Source organism: Callithrix jacchus, chromosome 16 (genome assembly GCF_049354715.1).
Source record: "Callithrix jacchus isolate 240 chromosome 16, calJac240_pri, whole genome shotgun sequence".
Taxonomy (NCBI): domain Eukaryota; kingdom Metazoa; phylum Chordata; class Mammalia; order Primates; family Cebidae; genus Callithrix; species Callithrix jacchus.
In genome coordinates this window covers 54,876,944-54,904,616 of record NC_133517.1, presented here as the reverse complement: position 1 = coordinate 54,904,616, position 27,673 = coordinate 54,876,944, and the positions used below count along the sequence as shown (strand labels likewise).

Sequence of the window (27,673 nt, the reverse complement as noted above, 5' to 3'; positions counted from 1 at the left end):
GGGCAAAGGAGCAGGTGAGCCTGGAGACCTGCCACCTCCCCATGCCTGTCATGGCTGCCACCCCGCCCAGTTCAGGGTGTCTCCTCACCAAGAGCCAGGGTCACAGGAGGATGAACCCAGCTCCCGGTCCCACAGAGTTGGGCTCAGTTCTACTGTGCCCTCTCCCTAGCCTTTGCCCGCCGAGCTCAGCCCCCATCTGAAATGAAGAGGTGACAGTAGCTGCCACCACAAGTCCAGGTTTCTCCCTATCCCCAGCCTGGCCAGGCCTTCCTGCCCCTCAGACGGCTGTGCAGGATGGCATGGAGTCCAAGCCCAGGGCTCCCTGCCACAGAGCCCACAGAGCCCCTGGCTTCCCTCAGGGACCCCAGGGGAACCGCAGCACCACATCTGCAAGTCCCCAGCTTCAGCCACCCTCTTAGGAGAGAGGATGACCCAGCCCACTCGTATCTGGGAGGAGGCTGCCAGCCAGGGGAGAGCCTGGGCAGTAGCCCTGGGGAAAGGTGGGTGGGTGGCTCTCCTACCCAGGGAAGGGCCAGCATCTTGGCTATGTTTACAGTTCCCAAAGCCCGTGACACCTCCCCTGCCCTCTGCAGACAGCAGAGCCTCTGGCATCTGGGACCTGGGCAGGCAGAAGAGAATTGGGTGTGGGAAGAAGGGGAGGGCAAGAGGGAGGCTGGTGGAATGGGGTCACAGGCTCAAGGCCCAGCCTAGGACTTCAGAAGGGAAGTGGGGAGAAAACAGCTCCTGGTGGGGCAGCCTCTTTCCACTGCCCTGCAGCTGCACATCAGACTCAGCCTCTGCTTGTCCTGGGCCCCTCCCTGTGTCCACCAGAGCTGACTTCTGAGCCAGGCCCGCAGTCACCTTGTCTAGGGTGACGATGAGGCTACATGAGTCTGCCAGTGGCCCCTGTCAACCTTAAAAATATCAGGAAGCATGGAATATGGTTAAGTGTAGTTTATTTGCACACAATGCTGAGAAAGCCACCTGAGTACACAGATTCCAAAGAATGGAAGTTGATGCTCCAAAGTGGAGAGGTTTTGGTATAAAGTCTGGGAAGCTTAACGGCTTCAACACTGTCCACACAAAGCCAGCACATCCAGCTAGGGGAGGCCGTGTTCTTTCCAGGAGAGGTGTATTGAACACGGAGGATGGAAGGGTCAGGGGGTCTTCTGCACCTTCTGGTCTGAGTCAGGTGCAAGATAATAAAGAGGGAAAGGTCCACAACTGGGACAGGAGGAGGGGTTATCCCTCATGTTGGTGACTATTGGTCCACAAATGGAGAGGAGGAGGGCTTCTCTCTCACGCCCTGGCTACTGGTTCACAATCGAGAGTCGGGCTTATCTCTCACATCATTGACTATTGGTCCACAGTCGGGAGAGAAGGCGGTCTTATCTCTCACATCATTAGCTATTGGTCCACAGTTGGGGGAGGAGGCGGGCTTATCTCTCACATCATTGACTATTGGTCCACAATTGAAAGAGGAAGAAGGCTTATCTCTTATGTCATTGACTATTGGTCCACAATTGAGACAGGGGGCAGGCATATCTCTCACATCATTGACCATTGGTCCACAGTCAGGAGAGGAGGCGGGCTTATCTTTCATATCATTGACTATTGGTCCACAATTGGAAGAGGAGGCGGGCTTATCTCCCATGCCATTGACTACTGGTCCACAACCAAGAGAGGAGGATGGCTTATCTCTCATGCCATTGACTACTGGTCCACAACTGGGAAAGGAGGTAGGCCTATCTCTCACGCCACTGACTATTGGTCCACAACCAGGAGAGGAGGAGGGCTTATCCCTCATGTCATTGACTATTAATTGTGAACCTCAAAAACCAGAGACAGGTCTCATTTAATTTAGAAAGTTCATTTTGCAAAGGTTGAGGACACACGCTGGTGACACAGCTTCAGGAGGTCCTGAAGACATGTGTCCAAGGTGGTCAGAGCACAGTTTGGTTTTATACATTTTAGGGAGACATAAGACATCAATCAACATATGCAAGGTGAACAGTGGTTCCGTCTGGAAAGGCAGGACAGCTCAAAGCAGGGAGGGGACTTCCAAGTCACAAGTAGATAAGACACAAATGGTTACATTCTTTTGAGTTTCTGATTAGCCTTTCCAAAGGAGGCAATCAAATATGCATCTATCTCAGTGAGCAGAGGGATGACTTAGAATAGAATGAGAGGCAGGTTTGCCCTAAACAGTTCCTAGCTTGACTTCTCCCTTTAGCTTAATGATTTTGGGGCCCCAAGATGTTTTCCTTTCACATTTTCCCCTTTTCTTTTAAAAACTCTTTTGGAGAAAGCATTTTAGAAGAAAATGGGTCTCTGGTCTCAGGTTTTGTCCAGTCTCTCACGGCTAAAATAGTTAGTTCCTGTACGGTCAGGTCCGGAATTATTAGAAAAGCTCATTTTTAGAGGGTTGTGAAGTCTCATGTCCTATGAAAATAAAATAGGGTGAGGAAGGGAGAAAAACAGCAAACTAAAGAACAATCTGGGAAAATGGATATAGGCCACATTACTTTGCAGTCCATACATCAGGAGGCAGGTGTGAAAGTGGCTTCTCTATGTGAATAGGTTGCTGTTATTTCCTTCTGAAGTTGAAGCTGCCTGGCTTTAGTTTGTAGGACTTTATGGAAGCACAGCTTAGTTTTCAGTGACTCCAAATCAAGAAAAATGAGGGGAAAAGAAGGAAAAAAATTGAAAACATTATCTTGAAAACTTGTAGCCAAGAAAAATTAGAATTCAGTCATAACTTTAAAGAATAATAAAAATTTTAAAATATTAGGCAAGACTAGAATCTAATAACAGGTGTACTAGAGGTTCTGAAATGTCATTTTTCCTTCTCCAGTTTCCCATTTGTACTAAGCACAAATCATGGTAGGACTGTTTTGCTTTATTATACTTGGCCTAATTATTTGTATTTAGTGCAGCAAGAATAATTCTTTTTTACATAGCCTTTTTGTTTTGAGACAGAGTTTTCCTCTGAGTACAGCCATGGATTTGTACCTCTTCGTGATAGTCCCTGGGCCTTGAGGAGTTGAATAGCTTTAATTTCTGGCCCTGTGTCTCAGAAATGCAGTTTATTTTGAATCTTTTACTGGGACTAAACAGGGGGGCCTTAATTGCTGTCGGTGTTTAAAACTTAGAAGAACTTTGTGTCGCTTTTAGACCCAGGAGTCAAAGCCCTGTAACTCAATGTCACAAGTATTTTAATTGTGCATTCAGAGCTACATGGATGTAATAACTTCAATTTTTAAAAAATTTAATCTCGGTTTTTTTTCCTAGGCCAAGCAAAACTTAATAATATGACAACTTGATCACATAAAGTTTTTGGTTTTTATAAAAATACATCCTTAGCCAGAACAATCAGGCAAGAAAAAGAAATAAAGGTATTCAAATAGGAAAGGAGGAAGTCAAATTGTCTCTATTTGCAGATGACATGACTATATATCTAGAAGACCCCATCATCTTAGCCCCAAATCTCCTGAAACTGATAAGCAACTTCAGCAAAGTCTCAGGATACAAAATCAATGTGCAAAAATCATAAGCATTCCTATACACCAATAACAGACTTAAAGAGAGCCAAATCAAGAACTAACTGCCATTCACAATTGCTACAAAGAGAATAAAATACCTAGGAATACAACTAGCAAAGGATGTAAAGGATCTCTTCAAGGAGAACTACAAACCACTGCTCGACAAAATAAGAGAGGACACAAACAGATGGAGAAACATTCCATGTTCATGGTTAGGAAGCATTAATATCATGAAAATGGCTATACTGCCCAAAGTAATTTACAGATTCAATGCTATCCCCATCAAGCTACCAATGACCTTCTTCACAGAACTGAAAAAAACCACCTTAAACCTCATATGGAACCAAAAGAGAGCCCACATAGACAAGTCAATTCTAAGCAAAAAAAACAAAGTGGGAGGCATCACACTACCAGACTTCAAACTATACTACAAGGCTACAGTAATCAAAACAACATGGTACTGGTACCAAAACAGAGATATAGACCAATGGAACAGAACAGAGGCATTGGAGGCAACACAACATATCTACAACCATACAATCTTTGATAAACCTGACAAAAACAAGCAATGGGGAAAGGACTCCCTATTTAATAAATGATGTTGGGAAAACTGGCTAGCCATGTGAAGAAAGCAGAAATTACAATAAAATTAACTCCAGATGGATTAAAGACTTAAACATAAGACCTAACACTATAAAAACCCTAGAGGAAAATCTAGGCAAAACCATTCAGGACATAGGAGTAGGCAAGGACTTCATGACCAAAACACCAAAAGCATTGGCAACAAAAGCCAAAATAGACAAATGGACCTAATCAAACTCCAGAGCTTCTGCATAGCAAAAGAAACAGTCATTAGAGTGAACTGGCAACCAACAGAATGGGAAAAAATTTTTGCAGTCTACCCATCTGACAAAGGGCTGATATCCAGAATTTACAAAGAACTAAAACAGATTTACAAGAAAAAAACAAACAAGCCCATTCAAAAGCAGGCGAGGGATATGAACAGACACTTTACAAAAGAAGACATACATGAGGCCAACAAACATAAAAAAAAATGCTCATCATCACTGGTCATTAGAGAAATGCAAATCAAAACTACATTGAGATACCATCTCACACCAATTAGAATGGCAATCATCAAAAAATCTGGAGACAGATGCTGGAGAGGATGTGGAGAAACAGGAACACTTTTACACTGTTGGTGGGAGTGTAAATTAGTTCAACCATTGTAGAAGACAGTGTGGTAATTCCTCAAGGACCTAGAAAGAGAAATTCCATTTGACCCATCAATCCCATTACTGGGTATATATCCAAAGGATTATAAATCGTTCTACTATAAGGACACATGCACACGAATGTTCATCGCAGCACAGTTTACAATAGCAAAGACATGGAACCAACCCAAATGCCCATCGATGATAGACTGGACAGGGAAAATGTGGCACATATACACCATGGAATATTATGTAGCCATCAAAAACGATGGGTTTGTGTCCTTTGTAGGGACATGGATGAACCTGGAAACCATCATTCTCAGCAAACTGACACAAGAACAGGAAATCAAACACCACATGCTCTCACTCATAGGTGGGTGTTGAACAATGAGAACACATGGACACAGGGAGGGGAGCATCACACACTGGGGTCTGTTGGGGGGAAATAGGGGAGGGAAAGCAGGGGGTGGGGAGTTGGGGAGAGATAGCATGGGGAGAAATGCTAGATATAGGTGATGGGGAGGAAGGCAGCAAATCACACTGCCATGTGTGTACCTATGCAACAATCTAGCATGTTCTTCACATGTACCCCAAAACCTAAAATGCAATTTAAAAAATTTTTTTAAATACATCCTTATTATGATTTACACAGACCATTCATGACATGCTTGGACCTTCAGGTTTGATCTGAATAACACTTTTTTAGCCAGTAGTCATTTTACTATAGGACTAAATTGACCATTCAGGATTCTTTCTCATATAAATTTATTTCTCTTTAAGCCTTCTTACCAAATAAAAACCTCTTTATTTTTTATAGCTTTCTTTACATCTCTTGTTTTTTGGTTTCTTTTACCTTGTTTTATACATGACCTTTAAATAAGCTTTGAATGAGACAAAAATTGCTCACCTTTTTCCTAAAAGGACACACTTTTTTTTAGAAAGAATGTTTTCCTATAAATATATTTTTATTTGAAAATACACAAATAATGAAATATCTACTATTTAATTTCACTTTAGATGAGTTTGCCTACAGGTATTTATCCCATTATGTTTACCTAATTATTTTAATTGTTCACCTCAATTATCTATGAAAACTACAACAGTCATCATTTAAAATTATAGAACTGCCACTGCAAAATTATTACTAACACAGTGAAAAAGATTTGACATGACTCCATCTTGCCTTGAACCTCCAAGCTGTCCTTTTTCATTCCTGGGTGTAGGTCAAACTAACTTAGGAGGAACTTAGTTTATCATTTAGCTTTGAAACAAAGATGTTAACAAACCCTACTGGCTATGGACTAAACCACCTAAAACCATCAAAACATTAGAAGTTATGGTAATATTACTAAATTCAAGATCCAGCTATTTTTATTAAATCAATATCAATGCCTTATTAAAAATTACACAAGCAAAAATCACTGTTTTAGGCTTGGCTTATAGTTTTGTAACCTCTATGCCAAATTTTGACACCTTATAGTATTTGACAGGGAGAGGTATGAAATTGCTTAATAAATGCAAACAAAAATGTATGCTGGCAGTTCTCAAGACATTGCTAATATTACTTTACCAATAATTTTAGAGCTAGCTTATTTGTTAACAATTTTACTTAAGTTACATAAACTTCAAAAAGCATTTGATTAGTATTTTCTTTTTTCCTGATACAGTATTTGATTCAAGGGCTTTTATTTTCTTAAGCCAATTAAGCAGAGCTCTTTCATATATTTTCAGTAGTGAAATGTTGTGTATACAACAAATGAGTAGTCATATTAGGAATACCAATAGAAGTACATCTTGTAGGTTCCTAAGACCTCCTTTTTCTCCCCAGCTTAGACTTGTAAACTCTTGATAACCTGTTTTATTGCCCTGGCTACTGTCAACTAAATAGCCCTAAATCTGCATATTGAAGCAAATGACTCTTAGATGAAAAATCAGATAGCAAAGTTTACATCTCAAGGTAGAGAGAGAAAAAGTCTGGTAGTGCTAGGGGTAGACTGAAGATGCATGCCAAACCAAACATAAAATTTATAGAAATCTATCATAGGATTGAAAAAGGAGACAACTGTTGTTTAAAGACTATATTCTTAACTGGATCTCTGAACTTTGGACAGAGCCCACACTGAATCCTGTGTCTCCACGTGGGAGAATGATTATGAGACTAAACTACATGATGCTTTTACAGGGCACTTTAAAAAATTTTTTTAATGAAGACTGATATGGTTTGGCTGTGTCCTCACCCAAATCTCATCTTGAATTGCTACCCCCACAATTCCTACATGTTGTGGGAGGAAGCTGGTGGGAGGTAATTAAACCTTGGGGTGGGTCTTTCCCATGCTGCTCTTATGATGGTGAATAAATCTCATGAGATTTGAGGGTTTTAAAAATGAGAGTTTCCCTGCACAAGCTCTCCCTCTTTGATGCCATCCATGTAACACATAGCATCCATGTAACACACAATGCCATCCATGTAACACATAACATCCATGTAACACATAACAACCATGTAACACACGATGCAATCCATGTAACACATAACACCCATGTAACACACGATGCCATCCATGTAACACACAATGCCATCCATGTAACACACAATGCCATCCATGTAACACATAACATCCATGTAACACACGATGCCATCCATGTAACACATAACATCCATGTAACACATGATGCCATCCATGTAACACGTGACTTGCCTCTCCTGGCCTCCCACCATGATTGTGAGGCCTCCCCAGCCATGGGGAGCCGAAAGTCCATTAAACCTCTTTCATTCATAAATTGCCCAGTCTTGGGTCTGTCTTTACCAGCAGCGTGAAAATGGTCTAATACAAAGACATTTCTCAGTGTCTAAACTACACTTTTCCTTAAAAACCAAAGGTAGTCTCTGTTGCAATAACTACTTTAATGAAACATTAGGTACACAATACAAAATCCAGTAGTTTAAGAGCTGAGACAAACACGTCTGTTTACATTCTTGGGGTTCCATAAAGAGAAACAGAGGTTTCTCCCCCAAAGGGAGTCTAGTACCTTCTCCATTTCTTTAAGGAACCGCGGCTGTTATAAACTATTTTAGATCCCCCATGGAGCAGAGGGTGCAAGAGAAAGAAGAGACAGCAGAAGCAAATGAAGAAAATAGAATTCAATCAACTGAAAAGAAAAAAACCTTTGCTTAAAAAAAAAAAAAAGACAGGGTCCCAGGAGAGGAAAAAAACAGAAACAACACTAAGGCCTTTTACACACACACACACACACACACACACATACACATACACACACACATACACACACGTTCACACACATACACATACACACACACATACACACACGTTCACACACACACGTTCACACACATACACACACGTTCACACACACATACACACACGTTCACACACATACACACACGTTCACACACACATACACGTTCACACACATTCACACACATACACACACATACACACACACATCTTGGAATGTTAGCTTTAATTTAGCTGACTTTCAACTATTGAGCTCCTTTTTTTTTTTCTTTCACAACTCAAATACCTTGGAGGAACTGAACTCCTTTTAAAACAATGTTTTAAAATCTCATTACCATATTTCAGCTAGGACGAGTTTCTGCTATTTCAGAAGTATCAGACCTCAAAGGACTTGACTGAGGACCCAAACGCAGCTTTCGTGCTGGAATAAATAGAAGGCAGAGCCTTGGGCACTGACCTGTAGCTTGGGGTCACAGCCACTGCTTTCAGTTTGGCCTGGCTGGCAAAAGGGTGGCCTTGTTATGTAAATAAAGTCCCTTAAGTAGTGAAGATCAAAAATCTTTTTTTTTTTTTTTTTTGGTGGGAATTTAGCCACTTCAGAGGCCTTGTTCCCCATAATTTGAAACTTTCCTTCGAATTTAATCAAGTCAGATAGAGTTGGTCAAACCCAATGGGGAAAAGACCGAAAAAACAACAAAAGCAGAAACAAACAACAACAAAAAAAAACCAGCAAAGCAAAACAAAGGACTGCACGACTTAACGTCACAACCGAGCGCTCCAACGGTAAGGAGATACTAAGACCAGTTGGATGTTACTGTTAACTTTAGTCAAGACAAACCCCAATTCAGTTACTTACGTAGGGATGGGTCTCAGGCTGATGACTGCTCTCCACCATCCTAGAAGCAGGAAAAAAACCCTCATCTTCCCTGTTGAAAGTGAGCTCAAACTCTGTAAAAGAGTTACCTGCCTTCCATCGTCACAGAAGCATAAAAACCTTGCCCGCTTTGTGCTGGAAGCAAGTACAACTCCCAAGTACAACTCCCCCACACCACTGCCAAAAAAAAAAAAAAAAAAAAGAAAAGAAAAGGGAATTGAACACCACAATAAATATTAAATCTCAACCATATTTTGGCAGCTCAGGGATTCTCTGGAGGGGGTGCTTCCAAGCCTCACTGAATTGTCCTATTGGGTCAAGTCATAAAGATAGCTCTAGCTGGTACCAAGTGCCAATAGGAGATTTTTTCAAAGGTTAGTGGCACCTCCACTCAGAATCCCTTCTGGATTACTGAAACGTGACCTGAGACAGGTCTCAGTTAAGTTAGAAGGTTTGTTTTGCCATAGTTGAGGACACACGCCCATGACACGTCGCAGGAGGTCCTGATGACATGTGCCCAGTTGGTGGTCAGAGCACAGTTTGGTTTTCTTCATTTTAGGGAAATATGAGACATCAGTCAACACAGGTAAGATGAACACTGACTCAGTCTGCCCCCGAGATGGGTCCTTCCCCAGCAAAGGCTGCTTCACGTTACCGTCCACACAGAGACTCTGGGGGCCAGCACTGACTTCAGAGGTTGCTTGCACCATTCAACGTCCTCTGATGGCGACCTCTGCTATGATTGCTGGCCTGGGGCCCCTGAAGAGCTGACACCCCACAGACACCATGTGTGAGGCACTGCATGAAGGTTGGGCCCCACGGTGTGGCCCCACACAATTCAGACACTCTTGAGAGTGAAAGGGGTGTCGTTAGCAATTGTTCCAGGACAGCAGGTGCCACCAGGTCTACCCAGGGAAAGCAGGACACAGAGGTACCCCCAGCACATCCAGCTCAGCACAGCAGGAGGCTGGCAGACACAGCTAAGGCAGAGGCCGCTGGAAGCCAAGAAAAGTGTAGGGAATCATAGGCAACAGGCAGTGGAAGCACTGCAGTGAGATCCTGGGCTGTGGAGTAAGATGGCTCCAGACTCGAAACGCTGTGTCCCTGACCATCCCTGCCGCTCCTGACCCTTAACCACTCCTCTGCACAATGGGATGGCACCAGCGACTCAGCCAGGCCTCAGGAAGACTGGACGAGTAACTGCCGCCATGTGGACGGCACGGGCCACACTGAGTGAGTGCTGCGTCCTTTGCTGCTTTCTTTTACACTGGCTATTTCCCAACGTAGCATTTTTATTTCTTTAATGATTTTTTCACTCTATTTTTTGAATTATCTCTTCAGTGGTTGTTCCGGGGATCACCATTTACATTTTATCAGAACCCACTTTGGATCGGCACCGATTCCAGGGAGAGACAGAAATGCAGCTCCTGCGCAGCTCCGGCCCCTTTCCCCTTCTGTGGTATTACCGTTACACATGCCACTTCTCTAAATGTTACAAACCCAGTGGCACATTGTCATTCTGATGCAATGTGATGCTCTTTAAAGAAATGGGGAGATGAAGGAGGACAAGTACACATGTACAGCTTCTGCTGCAGTAACGCTCTTTTTATTGTTTCTGGTTCTCTTTATCGGTTCTGTGAATTTGAGTTACTACCTGGACTCACTTCCTAGCAAGTTAATTTTGCTTCCACCCATCTCCTTTGGGGTATTACCGACAAATGCATTATATGCCTATATGTGATAGACCCAATAATACGTTATACGCATAGTGTTTTATACAACTGCTTTTTAAATCAATTAAGAAAGAAGAAATATGCACTTATACCATTTTAAACAATGCTACACGTATCTCTGCTAGTGTTGTTTTTAATGTGGATTTAAAAAATACCATCTGGGGTCATTTGCTTTCAGCCTGAAAGACTTCCTTCCATATTTCTCATGAGGTGGGCCAGCCAGCAACAAGTTCTCTTGGCTTTTATACGTAGTATCTGGGATGATCTTTAAATTGCTTATTTATTTATTTATTTATTTATTTATTTATTTATGAGACACAGTATCCCTCTGTTGCCCAGGCTGGAGTTCACTGGCCCTAATCTCGGCTCACTGCAACCTCTACAACTGGGTGCAAGCAATTCTCCTGCGTCAGCTTCTCAAGTGGCTGGGATTACAGGCACACACCACCACACCAGGCTAGTTTCTGTATTTTTAGTAGACAGGGTTTCGCCATGTTGACCTGACCTGAGGTGACCCACTCACCTTGGCCACCATGCCCAGCTGCTTACATTTCTGAAAGCTAGTTTGGTTGATATAGGGTTCTTAGTAGTTTTTTGGTGGTGGTTGTTGCTGTTCTTTGAGCACTCTGAATATATTATCCCTCTTCCTTCTGGCCTCCACTGTTCCTGATGAGAAGTCAGCTGTTGATCTTACTGGGGTTCCTTTGCAAGTGATAAATCATTTTTCTCTGTTTTCTTGATTTTTCTCTTTGGCTTCTTGCCATTTTACTATGATGGGTCTATTTGTGGATCTCTTTGGTTACCCTACTTAGAGTTCACTGAGCCTCTTGGATTGTAGGTTGATATTTTTCAATAAATTTGGGGATTTTTCAGACATTCTTTCTTTAAACATTTTTTTCTGCTCCTTTCCATCCCTCCTCTCTTCTGGCTCTCCAGGTGTATGTTGGTGCAGTTCATGTGGTATCATCCATTTCTCTAAGACTCTCTTCATTTTTCTTTACTCCTTTTACTCTCTGTTCTTTGGATTGCATAGTTTCCATCACTGTCTCCTCAGGTTCACTAATTCTTTCTTCTGCCAGTTCAAATCTACTATTGAGCTTGCCTAGTGAATTTTTCATTTCAGTCACTGTACTTTTCAACTCCAATTTTCATCTGATTCTTTGAGAGAGGGTCTTGCTCTGTCACCCAGGCTGAAATGCAGTGGCACAATCACAGCTCACTGCAGGCTGAAATGCAGTGGCACAATCACAGCTCACTGCCAGGCTGAAATGCAGTGACACAATCACAGCTCACTGCCAGGCTGAAATGCAGTGGCACAATCACAGCTCACTGCAGGCTTTGACCTCCCAGGCTCAGGCAATCCTCCCACCTCAGCCTCCTGAGTAGCCAGGACCATAGGTGTGTGCCACCACACCTGGTTGAAAAAAAAATTATGAAGACAAGTTCTCACTATGTTTCCCAGGCTGGTACCAAACTCCTGGGCTCAGATGATCTCCCTGACTCAGCCTCCCAAAGTGCTGGGATTATTACAGGTGTGAGTCACTGCGCCCAGCCATTCTTATATATAATTGCTACCTTCTTAATCTCATTTTGAGACAATTATTGGCTCATTCCTTCCTTTATAGCTTTACCCTCTTTATTTAGTCATGATGTCCTTTAATTCTTATGATGTATTTATAACAGCCACCTTGAAGTCTTTCCTTTACATCCAACATCTTCCTCTAGATAGGCAGTTTCTATCACCTGCCTTCTTCCCTGGTGTATATGCAGTACTTCCCTGGTTCTTTGCATGCCTCATAACTATGCTGAAGAGTGGACATTCTTAGGTAACATACTGTAGCAATTCTGGGTACTAGCCAACCCGATCTCAGACTGTTTTCCCGGTTTCTTTGCTCAGTGACCGGCTAGACTATTTTAATGGCTCCTATTCCCCACCCCACACCCCAGCGCCTCTGATTGCACCTCAGATTTTTCCCTCCGTCGCCCTGGACAACAGTGGTCTCAAAGGGTTGCAAAGCTCTTTGTTGTCCTCCCTGTCAGCTGATTGTTCTACTGCTTTGAATAGTGCTCTGGACATAAATTGCCTCACAGGTTAATCCAGTCAAATTTGGACTCCTTTGAAGGGATAGTTCCCGAAGTTAGTATTTGAGATACTTGCATGGCCCCTAGCCAGACTATATTTTTGCCATAGATCTCCAATAAATCGATTGATCTACCACACTGCCTTTCTCCACCACTTCCAGTGTTGTTGAGAGAACCCTTAAGCCTGAACTTCACACCGTTACAAATGAAGTCAGTTCCTGTGGGAGGAATCGAGAGCGCTCTGGTGTTTGGGGTGGGGACAATGTTGTATCTCTCCCTAACTCTGGGAACTGAGTGTTTGGTGGTGGGGGATCAGTAACCCCAGGTTTCCCGGGCTTGCCTCGCAGCGTAGAATCCCCACTCTGTACATAAGGCCCACTTGTTGCCTGCTTCCATCCCTCACACCCTGAGCTCGCCTCCTAAGTCTGCCCTGTGTCCAGCACTGCCATGAGGCAGCTCTCCAACAGTCTCTGTAGAAGCCTCTGGGCAGGGATTAGGAATTGCCAACTCCTCTGGTGAGGTCACTGCCACATCCTCGAAGCCTACAGAACTGCCTGGACCTGAAGCAGGCTGGAAGCCCTGCTCTCTCCTTACAGGGATGAGCAGGGGCTCAGACATAATTGCTGGCAAGGGCATGGAGGCACAAGGCCTGGGCCGACTTCCACTGTTAGAGGAGTCCTATACTCGCTCATTCATCCTCTACATCCATGCTACCCAGACCCCCTTGCAGCTAGTGGTACTCACATGACTGGGACCTGGCTGAATGGACAGGAGCAGAAGTGATGTGTGCACACGGAGGAAGTGGTGTGCTTTTGGGAGGCAGAAGCAGTGGTGGGGATCAGAGCAGCTGTCTTACAACATATTCTACCCTGTGGCTCCCATCATGAGATACATATGGCATGTCTTGGTATAAAAGAATACCTGAGGCTGGGTAATCTATAAAGAGGTTTATTTGGCTCACAGTTCTGCAGGCTGTAGAAGCATGGTGCTGGCATTTGCTTCTGGTGAGGGCTTCAGGGAGCTTCCACTCATGATGGAAGGCAAAGGGAGCAGCATCACATGGCAAGAGGAGGAGGAAGAAAGGAGGGAGGTACCAGACTCTTTTTAACAAACAGTTCACATAGAAACTAAGCAAGTGAGAACTCACTTGTTACCACAAAGATGTCACCAAGCTAGTCATAAAGGAAGGATCCACCCCAGTAACAGAAACATCTCCCACCAGGCCCCACCTTCAACACTGGGGATCAAATTTCCATGTAAGATTAGAAAGGACAAATGTTCAAACTAGATCATGGCAGGAGGAGCCTGGCTCTGCCAGACAGTCAAGCTGATTCACCAGCCCTGATTGCCCTCCTTGGCTAGTATGTGGGCAAGAACTAGCCTGCTATCTTGTGTATACAACTCCAGGGTCCCTCTGCTACTGGCACTGGTTAGGGTAGGGTGGGACTCCCCCAGGGTCCAGGCCCTGGCCATGAAGTGCTCTGTATTTATCGCCTCTGTCTGGGTCAAGGTGGGCGGTGTGGGTTTGCCTCCCCTTTTAGACCAGGTGAACCTTAATGACAGAGGCATGCTTTACTCATCCCAAGTCCCCCAGGGGCCTGGCCCATGACTGGCACTGGGGAGTGAAGGGCAATGGCAGACCTGCCTGAACCGGAAGCAGGCTGGAACCTGTGCTCTCCCCTTACTGCATGTCTCAGTCAATGTGGGTTGCTATAACGAAATACCACAGGCTAGGTGGCTTAAACAACAGAAACTAATTTCTTACAGGTCTGGGGACTGGAAGTCCAGTATCAAAGGCACTGGCAGTCTGGTGTCTGCTAAAGGCTCTCTCTGATTTGCAGACAGTGGTTTTCTTTTCTTTTTTTTTTTTTTTTTTTTTTAAGTAATAAGGCCTTATCATGTTGCTTAGGCTGGTCTCAAACTCTTGGCTCAAGCAGTCCTAATGCCTAGGCCTCCCAAAGTGCTGGGATTACAGGCATGAGCTACCAAGCCCAGAAGATGGCAGTTTCCTGGTGTGCTTGCTTAGGCTGGTCTCAAACTCTTGGCTCAAGCAGTCCTAATGCCTAGGCCTCCCAAAGTGCTGGGATTACAGGCATGAGCTACCAAGCCCAGAAGATGGCAGTTTCCTGGTGTGCTCACACAGCAGAAAGTGAGCTCACTCTAGTTCCTTCCTTATAAGGACTTAATCTCATTGGGGGGTTCCCCCTCATGACCTCAGCTAAGTGTAATCACCTTCCAAAGGCCCCACTTCCTAATACCACCCTGTTGGGGGTCAGGGTTTCAACATACAAACTTTGGGGGGACACAAACATGCAGTCCTGAACACCATGGTCATGGAGAGGGCTGCCACATTGGTGGGGACAGAGGGGTCTCACCCACACTGCCCTGTGGCAGAAGTTCTCCAACATTACGTCTCTGTAGAAGCCTGCAGGCAGGACTTAGGACTTGCCAACTCCTCTGGTGAGGTCGCTACCACATCCTCAAGGAGCCGTTTCCTGAAACAACAGAACTTTGCTGCTCTGTGGAGGAGTGTCAGAATGTCCACACCATGGGGGTGTGGCCACCTCCCTCTGCCAGAGAGAATTTGGGAGGAAGAACGGGATTCCTAGTATATTTCTTTCTCTACAGAACTGACAGCCCATCAAGATGCAATCAAACAGAGGCTGGCCAGGTGCCAAGTCCTCCCACCGAGCCTCATGGCCACCTTAGAGGACAGGCCTTTCTTGCACACACATGTGAAATAGGAAACCCAAGATCTCAAGAGGAAATGGGTCCAGGGACATACCTTGGCTTGGGGTGGCTTGGAATCAGTGCAGGACGCCTGACCCAAGAGCAGACCAGGCTCTGACACTGGGCAACACACTCCATGGTCTGGACCTCAGTTCCTTTGGCTGATAAGGAGGCCCAACGATCCTGGCCTGTGCGGGATGGGACCACCCGCATACAGAGGGCCTTCGAGCACCTCGTCTGTCGCTTCCCAGCCAGCCTGGGTGTGGAGAAGGCTGTGCTATCAGGCTCTCCAAGAGAGGGCGGAGCCATGGCCAGTGGGCCTCCCAGGATCTACCCACTGGGTGCAGGGCTGCCGCAGGGAGGCCATCATGCTGCCTTTGAGACCAAGACCCAGCAGGGGCCATGCCGATTCAGAGGCTCACAGCCACCATGGAACTGAAATGAGGTTCAAGGCCTCACACAAGAGTGGGCCCTAAAAAGGCTGGCAAAGGAGCGTTTTCACCTCTGTTCACACCGGAGGGCACTGCTCAAGGTCACGCAGCTGGTGACTGGCAGGGAACGAGCAGTGGAGAACATAAGGCTGGTCACCAGGAGCAGGTCCCTGCTGGACTCAACAGGCAGCCCTGGGTCTGGCTCTGCCCTCGGCAACTTCACACCTGCCCTCCCTGCCCCGTCTCATCTCTAAACAGGAAGGACCCCACCTCATTTCATGTCATCATCACTGCCCTGAAAGGGAAACAAATGTGCAAGGTCTGAGGGTCCACATGTGGAAGTGGAGGCCGGAGCTGAGTCCACACGTGGCCAAAGGAGCAAGCATGTTGGGGGGGGCTGGGGCTCAGCTGGGAGGCTGGTGGCTGCTATGACTGCAACTGCTGGCCTTGCAGACAGCCAGGCCTGGGGTCTACCGGAGCTGGGCAGGGAAAAACTCAAACAAGGCCTCACAGGTTCATTCTCCCCAGCCTCCCAGCAAGCAACTGAGCCCAAGGCAGTGCCTGAGAGCTCAGCCCGTCAAGGAGAGTCCTCGGACCCAGACGGGGCTGGGTAAGCAGCAGAAGTGCAGAAGCCCTGCCGAGGACCTGCATCCCAGCCCACCACCCACCCCTCACAGCTGCCACACTCACCCATCCATGACCGTCCACATCCTACCCGCTACCTCATGGTCTCCCCCACCCTGATCTCCACGTCTGACCTCGTAATCACATTTTATTATTTTTCTGAGATGAGGTCTCTCACTCTGTCACCCAGACTGCAGTGCAGTGGCCATAACTCACTGCAGCCTCAAACTCCTGGGCTTGGGGATCCTCCCGCCTCAGCCTCCTTATCAGCTGGGGTTACAGGCACACACCACCACACCTGGCTCATTTTCTTTTATTTTCTGTAGAGATGGGGTCTCCCTATGTTGACCAGGCTGGTTTCAAACTCCTGGACTAAAGTGATCCTCCTGCCTTGGCCTTCCAGGGTGCTGGGATTTCAGGCGGGAGCCACCACACCCAGCTCGCCATAGTGGGGCGCGAGGTGAGGTCCTGAAGTGGTGTATAAGGGTCTTGATTTGTGCCACAGCCTCCCAGGAATGGATGCAGCCTACACCTCGTGCAAATCCCTGCCTCGCACCCTGTCCCTCCAGAAGCACATCTCGCCACTGTGATCCTGAAGCTCCTCCAAATGGACTCTACCTGTGGACAACTGATGACAGTCCTCCAACCCCGGGGAGCTGGGGAAGCAGTGGGCAGAGGCTGCAACTTCCCTTCTGCCTTCCTATTTTTCACCAATCAACCTGCCACTTGCAATCAATCTTGGCCCACTGGGTAAGAGCCCTGGCCTGCGGCATCAGGGGTGGCCCGAGCGGTCTCCACTTGCATGCTCAGCCATGGCCGGGGCTGTGAAGGAAGCGTATGGAAGTAATGCACAGACAGGCCCAGGGCAGGGTGTGTCTACCCACCACAATACGAGTTAGTAGTGAGGGGCAGGGTCCACTCTAGACCCTCCTACACAGGAGACAGCTTTCAGGACAGTGTGCCTAGGGTACCCACAGAGGGCCAGGCTGGCACAGGTAGTACAGGTGTTCTGGAAACCAACCCCAAGGTAGAAGGGGCTGAAAGACCACCTACCCATCCCGACCCCTGAATTCACCAGGCCACCCTCAAAGTATGGCCTCCCCTGGACACCCCAAGGGATGAGAGCTCCCAGAGCAGAGGCTGCCTGTCCCAAGTGAGGACAAAGGACCCCTGGGCCTGAGCACTCAGGGATGCCACCGCAAAGATGAACACAGTGGTGGAAAGAGGTTCTACGAGCAGGCTGAAAGCAGCCACAGAGGTGCCAAACCAGATGTCGCAACATTCGTTGCCCCCGCTGGCCACCGGAGAACGGAGGCTGCGACTTGTAGGGTCACTGTGAGAAGACGGGGATGGCTCCAGCCCAGTGCTCACAGACAAAAGGCAGAGGCACTTAAATGGGACTGGAGACTTTCGCTTTCTGCTCTGGTGAGCTCCAGGGCTTCCCAGGGGCCTCAGCAGCCCCAGAAACAAGTGAAGAGACGCAGCCCTGCAATACTGTGCTGTGGTGTCTGGTACAGCAGGGCTCCACCTGAGCAGGCAGATTCTGAGGCTCCAATGTTCAACCACTTAAGCTTCTGAGACTGGTCAGGAAGTGAAGAACACAGTGTGTACAGAGGACATGATGGTCTCCACAAAGCCTTCTGGGGACAGGACAGAGGCAGGAGGTATGTGCCAGGCAGCTGGGCCCAGCAGCTCAGAGATGAGCAAGCTCTGGGCTCCTGAAACATCTCACTCCAGGACAACCTCCAGCAGTGAGCCCGGGTGAGAGGGAGATGCAGCATGGCCCAACTCCCCAGCATGGCACAAGGGATTCCAGCCACAGGGGCTGCGCTGAGATTCAGGCTCCAGGCCTTGCTGCAATTGGTCTGGAAGAGGAGCACCCTGAAGACACGGCCACTCGGCGGGGACAGGCGTCCACCACAGCCACTCGGCGAGGACAGGTGTCCACCACAGCCACTCAGCAGGGACAAGCATCCACGAGTTACTCAGCGGGGACAACTGCTTACCGCCCAGCCAGCACAGGAGCAGGTCGTGAGTGGGAAGAGCTCTGGTCCTAGGGAGCTATAGTCGGACAGGGACAAGCCATCTCCAGAGGACTCTGGAAAGCCAGCCCAGAGCTCGGCCTGACCGCCCCATGTCCTCCCCAGCTCCACCTACCCCGGGTGTTCGGCTGCTTCAGAGCCCTTCGGACATCTCCTGTGTTGCTTCAAGCAGCTGCAATCCAGCAAACTGGGTTCCGAGGCTCTGCCACAGGTGACACATGAGCCCAGAAGCAGCACAAAGTACACGGTTGTGCAGAAGTTCCCAGACACATGAAGCAAACAGTGGCAGTGACACTACCCAGGCAACGGGACCCGAATGGGAACCACCAGCCTGTCACTCGGTGCAGAGATCTTTAAAAACTACTTGCTTTTATATCTTCACGCAGGCATTCAAAGCAAGAAACATACACTTCCAGGACACAGGTAGGGCTCTGTCAGCAAGGACTTTTGCCCATGTCTGCAGATGTGAAAATACGAGAAACCACAGCGAGCCCAGTCCTCTTCCTCATGAGAACAAAGGTGTCAGTGGAATCAACAGCAGACGCTGGAACGCAAACTACATGCTGACTTGGCCAAATGATACGAATTCAAGAAGGGAAGCGAATTCAAGGGCAAAGCACTGAAAATAACGTAGCAAGAAAAACCTATTGAGGCCAAATGCTATGGCTCACATCTTTAATCTTAGTATTTTGGGAGACCGAGGCAGGAGGATTACTTGAGGCCAAGAGTTCAAGACCAGAATGGGCAACATAGTGAGACCATCTCCACAAAAAACATAAAAAGGCAGGTGTGGTGGTGCACGCCCCTAGTCCCAGCTACTCAGGAGGCTGGGGCAGGAGGATCACTCAAGCCAGGGAGGTCAAGGCTGCCATCAGCTGTGATCACACCACTTCACTCCAGCCTGGCTGACACAGTGAGACCCTGCCTCAAAAAAAAAGAAAGGAAAAGAATACACCTATTTCACAGTCTCTCAAAGACGAGGCTTATCCCTGTGGACACAGGGTGTTCTGGAATCTCTGCTGCAGGCAGTGAGTGTTGCCCCTGAAACGGAGATTCTGCAGAGCACCTACAGACATGGAGAAAATAACCACATCCTCTCACAACCGCCTCTGTGAAACTACCAGGACAGACATACTGTTCTATATGTTATAATACTCCCCGAAAGTACTACTAACGTGGTAACAGCTGGGGATGAGAGCACAAACACTGCTGGAAATCTAAGCAGCCAGCTGTATGGTTTTCAATGACTTATGTGCAACCCGAAGACTAATCTCTGGATGCCTGATGAAGACGGATTCATGAAAAGGCCGTAAGTGTGAAATTCTGGGCAATATGGTACATTGGACTCTGAGCCAAAATGCCAAAATAGCACGCAGGGTCCACGTCCTCTATCTGGGTGATAAGCAGGGCCTGGTCAGCTGCTCCTACTTTCTTCCCGGGAGGGAACTCCACCAAGTCAACTCTCCGTGGGGCCCCCACATCTTGGGGCCAGAATGATGGGATCTGCGCGTAACAGAGGATTCTTCCAGAGTCATTCTGCTGCCTGAGGCCGTGACCGAAGTGAGACATACGGCCTGTTCAGCCACCAGCAGGCCAAGAATTGAGTCCCAGCTCTCGGCCATCTGCCCTCAGACACAGCGCTCGGGGTCCACCCAGCAAAGGGATGGCCAGCAGCCCAGTGGATAGAGCCTTCTGAGATGCAGGAGGTGGGCCTTGGGACATACACAACCTGTCCAAGGGTGGCGGGCAGTGGCCATGGCCTCCTGTTGGCCTGGAGGGCAACTTCCCGCCAAGTGGACAGATAGACATCTCCACCCTCCGATACTGCAATATCAGCCAGCAAACAGGAAGCCAGATTGGCCCAGCCTGGCCCCATTCCTCCAGGGTGAGGCTCTGGCCTGTTCTAGGCTAGGGTGGACCCATCCAAAACATTTCCTCAATTCCACCACAGCAAGTGATAAAATAAAACCTGTATCCACAGGAACCTCGGGCCTGGACCGTCCTGAGCACCTGAGCCACACCCATGGGCCACCCACTCCTGGAAGGGCTCTTAAGTGTCTGCACACGCCCTCCTGCCTCAGGTAGAGCCGGGGCACAGGACCGTGCCACTCCAGCGTGCATGGCAAAACAAGGCTGGTGGCCAGGGCAGGGCAGACAAGCCATCAGTTGTCACCTGCTGTGGATGAGCAGGGCAAGGGAGAGCAAGCCATGGCCCCACAGCCGCCAGGGCCCTCCTGGAGGGCTTCAACCTTGACCACAGCCCCGAGGGCGACATGCCGCCTTCTCACCTGCTGCTGGCTCTGGAACACAGCACGCAGCGCCCGCAGCTGCCCCACTTCCTGTGCACTGAAGCACGACTGCCGCTCCGCAAAGTGCAGGACTGTGTCAAAGGCCACGGCCGCCTGCTCCCAGGCGGCCTCCTCACCCTCACCAGTGTCTCCTCCACCATCCTGGCTGGTTTTCGGAGTCTTTTCTGAACTCCACACCGCCTCTGCTGGCGAAATGGGTGCAGGCAGCTGTCCCCCTTCCGCCTCCCTTCCCACTACACCCCAGCCGGTGGCCTGCCGCTGGCGAAGCTGTCCGGGGCAGGAGGAGCCCTCCTTCACCAGCTCCAGGATGTGCGCAAAGGACTTGTTGTGGGGCTTCGCCTGGAAGCGATCTGCCTCCACCTCCTCCTCAGACGAGGAGCCTTCGGCAAACACAACCGATGGCCACAGCTTCCTCCAGGCCCGCCTGAAGACGTGGCTGGGCACCGTGTTCCAGGCACAGGCTACACTGAAGATGGCGTCGTTCACGCTGTAGCGGGCATGGGGGCCCTGCAGGGAGGCCGGAGGGTTAATGAAGTTCCTCATGAAGTCCCTCCGGATGCCCTGCTCCATGGGCTGCACTAGCGAGGCCACACTGGCAGGCAGGAAGATGGTGAAAATGTTACTGGATGCCAGCTCAGCCTCCTGCGGGTGAGCCCGGGAGCTGTCCAGCAAGAGAATGGCCTTGCTGTCTTCTGGCAAACCTATGCTTCTGAAGTGCTCCCTCACGGATGGCACGAAGATATGATGGAACCAATCAGAAAAAATCTCCTTGTCCACCCAAGCGTTCCCCTGGGCCTTATAGGCGGCAGGCAGGTGCTGGATGCCTTTGAAGGCCCTGGGGCCGCTGCATTTCCCGATGGCCAAGGGCTTGAGCCGGTGGGAGCCTGTGGCGTTGGCACACATCAGGACGGTCAGCCGGTCCTTGCTCTGCTTGAGGCCAGGCTCGGCCCCGCCTTCTGGAGTGGGATTCGGCAGGCACCGCCAGAAAAGGCCGGTCTCGTCAGCATTGTAAACCTGCTCGGGGGACAGCCCGTGCTCTGCAGCCAAGCTCCTGAAAAACCCACAGAACTGCTCCGCTGCCTGGTGGTCAGCTGCCTGCTTTTCACTGGACGCATCTAGCTTTTTAATGCCGTGTCTGGCCTTAAAGCGCCAAAGCCACCCTCCAGAGAAGACACAGGGCTCAGTGAGCTGCATCTGCTCGTAGAAGTCCTTGGCCTTCTCAATGAGCATGGGGCCTGACACGGGAACGCCCTCGGACCGCTTCCCCAGGAACCACTCGTACAGGACGCGGTCCAGGTGCTCCAGCTTGGGCGTGTGCAGCGTGCGCCGCTGCTCCAGCGCCCTGTTGGAGTCCGAGCTGGCAAAGAAGCGGAGCAGCTGCGCCTTGTGGGCCCTGATGTCGTAGAGGGTGGACATACCCACGTTGTACTCCTGCATCAGCGCCTTCCGGCTCTCGCCCTTCTCCAGGCGCGTGCAGATGTCAATCTTCTCCTTCAGGGTCAGCACCACTCTCTTTCGCTTCTCCCCTCTGCTCTTCCCGGCAGCCGGCTTGGAGGCCATGGGGAGGGGTGGCTGGTCCTAGTGCTCACAGGCCACACGCCAGGCCTGGACTGCTGCTGCTCCTTCCCCCTCCTCCTGCTCCCCTCCCAGGCCTCAGTCTCTCCCTCTCCACTCTGCCCGCCTGCTCTGCTGTCCTGAGCACAGCCCCAGTCCCTCCCAGGTTCCCCACTGCACGCACTGCACCCGCTGCCTCAGGGGTCCCTTGCCTTCCAGGCTCCACACGCCCAGGCCTTGGCTCCCAGCAGCACGGTCAGCTGCCAGTTCTCTCTGCAGGGGAGGTGACCCTGTCAGTTGTCCCTCTGCTGCTCCGCACAGCTGCAACCCCTGCCTTCTCTGTGGGTACTGTGGCAGTGGCTCCCCTCAAATGCTGACCAGGTTTGGGGTGGTCAAGGTTTTACCACATACGCAGCAGGGGCCTCTCCAGGGTCCACAATGGTCTCTCCAGGCACAGCACTTCAGGGGCTGGAAAGCAGAAGGGGAAGAGAGAGGAATGCAACGGGTGCACACAGGACCCTGCTGGTATCCTCACGCCTCTAGCCTCACCGGGACGCTCCTGGCATCCTCATACGTCTAGCATCACCGGACGCTCCTGGCATCCTCATGCCTCTAGCCTCACCGGGACACTCCTGGCATCCTCACGCCTCTAGCCTCACCGGGACGCTCCTGGCATCCTCATGCCTCTAGCCTCACTGGGATACTCCAGCTGAAACTTAAGTGCCGTTGAGAGGACCCACGCAGACATTAGCATGCACCATGGGGAGAGGGCAGCCTTGGGAGCAGCCCAGCCCTGCCTAGCCCCCAGGTGTGCTGCTCAGCTGGAGTCTACCCAACTCCCACCAAGCAACCTGAAGCCACTCGCTAGAGCTGGAAACGAGAAGTGGCTCTCCTAGGAGCAGCCTGGCCTCTCCTGGGGAAGCGCTAAGGCAGAAGCCATCAGAGAAGCCAGGAAGTCAGATGCTAGGCTGACCCAAGAACAAACCTCCCACCCGCCCAGACTCAGTTTCTTGCTGTGACTGCTTGCTGAGCTGCCTGGCCTAGCCACCTCCTCAAATCCCTTATTCCTCCCGGAAGAGCAGAGGCAGGGGTGGAGGGAGGCAGGGAGGAGGAATCTTCACAACCCTCCCAGCTGAAGATCTTAGAAACCCCTTCTGAAACCATGCCCTCAGACCCCATCTGGAACAGGTCTCCAAACTCCTCTCGCCAACACAGAGCCCCAGACTGCCTCTAGAAAAATGAGGCATTGGAAGTTTCTCCAGAACAGGAGGACTCAAGCTCCTCCAAGGGCTAGGAGGTGCGGCCAGTTTCTCAATCACCCCCTGATCTCCGTCACCACACACTCAGATGTGTCTATGAGGAGCCACAGCAAACAGCTGTGACCATTCCAGGCCTCTTCCAGGAGGAACTCCTCACACTCAGCTCAGGGCACCCTGCCCCAGGCAGCCACACTGAGCCACTGGTCTCAGAAACCCCAGGCTCTGGCGCTGCCCATCCACCTGGCCCCATAACCACGCCAGGGCCGCAGAGCCTGCTGGACACACACACACACACACACACACAGACAGCCACCCACCCTCACACATGCAGGCTCAGAGGACACGGGAGCGAGCCAGCCTGGAGCAGGGGCTTCTTCAGTATCTGCTCATTTGAGAGGGTCTATGAACAAATGACGAATTCAGGCCAGAAGCAAATGCCTGGACACCCGACGGCCCCCTGGGAGCAAGGGTTCTTTCTGGGCCAGCCGAGCACCCTATGAAATGCTGTGCTTTTAGGTTTCATACCCATCTTTGACCTGTATAAAGAAGAACGGCATAGAAACATCGCGGCTCTAATCAATCACTTCTTCCTGTTGGAGTTCTGAACTATCTTCTCACCCATCTCCTATATAAACAGGATCTGGTCATTCTCATTCCTTCCAGCTGGACGATTCCATCCTCTCCTAACACCTCTGCACCACATCCCACACCTCTCCCTAGACCCGAGCAGACTGGCAGGGCACAGAGGGTACACCCCTGTGAGGCCAGGGCAGCCTGAGGAGTCAGGGCGTGCAACGCGCTTCACCCAGTAAGACACTACTGAGGGAGGTGAGGGCTGAAACCTGTTTGCCCCAACACAACTGGCCGACTCAGTGTGGCATGCGACCTATGTGCAGGCCCAGGGCCTCCCTTCCCTCACTCCTCTGCAGGGCTGCAGTAGTTGACGATGGACTCATGCAGTTCCAGCCTCCATCCCGCATCCTTCCCATAACTGCTTCTGCCAATTCCATGCAGAGTGTGTGGCCAGAGGCCTACTTGCACGTGGCACACAAAAACACATTCCTTTGAGGCCAGAGCTCAAGAGGAATGAGGAGTGCATTCGAATGCAGCAAAAGCTCCAAAGACTAACCCTAGGCTTGTCAGCCACCAGCTCTGGGTGAGTCCTGTCCTCTTTCGGAGTCAGCTTCCTGGTCTGTAAAATGTGGCCTGGGCCCTTAAGGATTCCGCACTGTTTCCTGAGGGTGACGATGTGATGTGTGTGTGGCCTGGCATGGCACAGCGAGCTATGCACACCTCACCGAGGGGAACAGGAGGGAGGCAAGGCCACCATCCACTCTCAAGATTTTTAATATGAAGCCGCTGTAGAAAAACTAGGGAAGATATGGACACCCACAGTAGCCTATGAGGGACTGATCAGGACTGGGATGCCGGAAAAAGCTTCCTGGAGGAGACTCAGCACCAGAAACGGGCTCGTTGTGGACCGGTCTCCATGCCTGGCGTGCAGGTGTGGCACGGTGACACGGAGTGGCTGAACACAGTGTCGTCCCGCTTGCAAGACTAAACACGTCCTTTAAAAATGAAATTCAGATATTCCTTATGAAGCGTCTTCAGCAAAAGGCCAACACGGCATGCCGAAAGAAATTGGGGTGCTTTCTTCCCTTGCGACTGCAGAGGAAGCATTGACCCCCAAGACCACGTGAACACGGGATGAAACATGGAATTCTGTGTCCAAGGGACAGACAAGAAATGGGAGGCCTAAGTCTCATCCTGTGTGAGGAGAAGAGGCCCCGAGGAACACGGAGGGGCGGGGGGGGGGGCGTTGGGGGGAACGGGAAACGACCTCTGCAAGGGCATATTTTGTGTGTGTGTGTGTGTGTGCGTGTGTCTGTGTATGCGTTGGGGCCGGGGGAAGAGGGGAGCTTGGGGTAGTGCAGGGGAGAAGGATGGGCAGAAAGCCTGGGGCCTTGGATGGGACAGAGACCCTGGGGCCGTGCGCCCCACAGAGAGCACCCGGAGCCGGCGGCGGGTCCCGCCGGGAGCCCTCTCGCGGGGCAACCGTGGCGCACAGAGAGCGCTGGGCTGCTGGCGAGGGTCGCTTGGAAAGCGTCTCTACCCCAGGGTTCCCGTTAGCAGGCAGAGACGCAGTTTCGGACAAGAACAAAAACAAAAAATGGAGTAAAAAAGGGGAAAAAGTCTCGGTCTGGTGTTTTAGGAGGCAGGCGGGCCTCGTTAGCAAGCCTCCCTGGAAGGGGAAGCACAGGAAGGCTCCGGGCTGGGGTGCCAAAGCCAAGCCCGGCGGCCAGGGCTGGGTTCGGCTCTGGGGCCGCACGCTCAGGCCGCGGGGGTCGCGCGGGAAGCGCAGGGCTTCGGGTTCCGAGCGCGGCTCCCGGGAGGGGGCGCTGCCGCCCGCGGCTCGGCCCGGCCCCGCGGCCTCGCGACCAGCCCCGCCCCACCCGCCCCTCCCATCGCGCCCGCCAGCCCAGACTGCGGCTCCCCGCCCTCGCCACCCGCGCCCAGCGAGGACTGAAGAGCGCCTGCCTGGGCCCGCGCCCGCGCCCACCCGGACCGCCCCGGCCAGGCCCGGCAGCCTGGCGGCCCGGCGCTTCAGGCCAGGACCCCACTCACCCTGCTCACCCCGAGCCGCCTCCGCTGGCCGGAAGTGCCGGCCACTTTGTTCTCCGGTCCGCACCTTGCCACCTTCCCCCAGCTACTTCCGGGACGCTCTAGGCAGCCTGGAGGACTCGGCACGTCGGTGTATGGGAGCCGGACCCGCGCTTTCCCAGAACTGGATGGAGACGGAGGGCGTGGGAAGGGAGGAGGCGAGGGGGAGGGGAGGAATGGGGGTTCCAGGGTGAAGGGAAGCGTGGGAGGGGAAGGGAGAGGGTTCCGCGCTGCTCTCTCCATCTGTAGAATGGGCGCAGGGCGCCCGCAGGCTCACGTTCCTTTCATGACGAGTGAACCCTGCGCTGAGACTTGGGGCTCCCGCAGTCCTGGGGCAGCCTCAGGCACTCAGGGGTTCGTGCCGCCCAGCCCAGGACAGCCTTCCCGCTGCGGTTTTCGCTGCAGGGAGGGCGGTGCTGCGTTCGCGTCGCGGAAGCGGGTCACCAGGGCCGGCGCTCAGCCGCCTGGTTGACTCCTTCCTTAGCTGGGGCCCCATCCAGACCCAATTTAGATGATTCAGGTGATGGGACTTGAAACTTTCGAACTGGTGAGACTTAAGTGAGTATGGACCTGAGTTGATGCGGTAATGAGTGGAGGCTGCGGAGGACCTTGAGATGGGTCCATGAATGTGGCCCGTGAGGCCTGTGTCAATCTTTGAAAACTGGAGGGTGGACTGTGGTGCACAGAATAATGGCCGCCAAGGATGTCCACATCCTAAGCTCCAGCTCCTGTGAATACGTTACTGACATGGCAGAAGGGACTTCGCAAATGCAGTGAAGCTAAGGTTCTTAAGATGGGGAGATTCTTAGCTTTATCAGGGTGAGTCCAATGTGCAGTCATCCCTGGGTATCCATAGAGGATTGGCTCCATCACCTCTCAAGGATGCCAGAATCCTCGATGCTCGAATCCCTTACATAAAGGGATTTGCAAATAACCTCAGTATTTTGCTCAGTATTTGCAAATAACCTACTCACATCTTCCTGTATACTTTAAATCACCACTAGAATACTTGTAATACAATGTAAGTGCTATGTAAATAGTTGTTATACAGTTTGTTTAGGGAATAGCAACAAGAGAAAAGTTTGTACAGTTTCCGTACGGACAGGTTGTTTCCGTACGGACAGGTTTTTTCCGAATTTTTTCCCTGGTTGGTTCCATCTGGATGCAGAGCCCATGGGTACAGGCAGGAGGGCAGGTGTCCTCACAGGGTTTCTTGTGGGAGATAGGAAGCCTAGTGAGAAGACAATGAGATGAAAGCAGAGAGAAAAAGAAATGTGACAATGGACACAGGGGTTGGACTAATGTGCTTTGAAGATGGAGGAAGGGGCCACAAGCCAGGGAATGTGGGCGGCTTCTAGAGG

The 27,673-nt window shown here is 50.3% G+C and overlaps 1 protein-coding gene across 9 annotated transcripts; it reads right to left on the bottom strand.

The window, feature by feature from the left end:
- Positions 1-939: 939 nt before the first annotated feature.
- On the bottom strand, positions 940-26,315 carry JRK (Jrk helix-turn-helix protein). 9 transcript variants are annotated; one of them, XR_013528062.1, is made up of 6 exons: positions 26,277-26,315; positions 20,818-22,860; positions 8,870-8,909; positions 4,652-4,801; positions 2,526-2,663; positions 940-2,442 (listed from the first exon to the last, which is right to left on the bottom strand). XR_013528062.1 is itself a non-coding variant. In XM_035276447.3 (4 exons), the coding sequence occupies exons 2-3, from the start codon at positions 22,396-22,398 to the stop codon at positions 8,883-8,885; spliced, it is 1,608 nt and encodes a 535-aa protein (XP_035132338.1). In that variant the 5' UTR covers positions 22,399-22,860; positions 26,277-26,315; the 3' UTR covers positions 940-4,801; positions 8,870-8,882. The 9 variants fall into 9 exon arrangements, 4 of the variants coding, with proteins under 4 accessions (XP_035132338.1, XP_035132330.1, XP_035132329.1 ...); XR_013528064.1 differs by having other exon boundaries at positions 2,540-2,663; XR_013528065.1 differs by having other exon boundaries at positions 26,286-26,315.
- Positions 26,316-27,673: the final 1,358 nt, after the last annotated feature.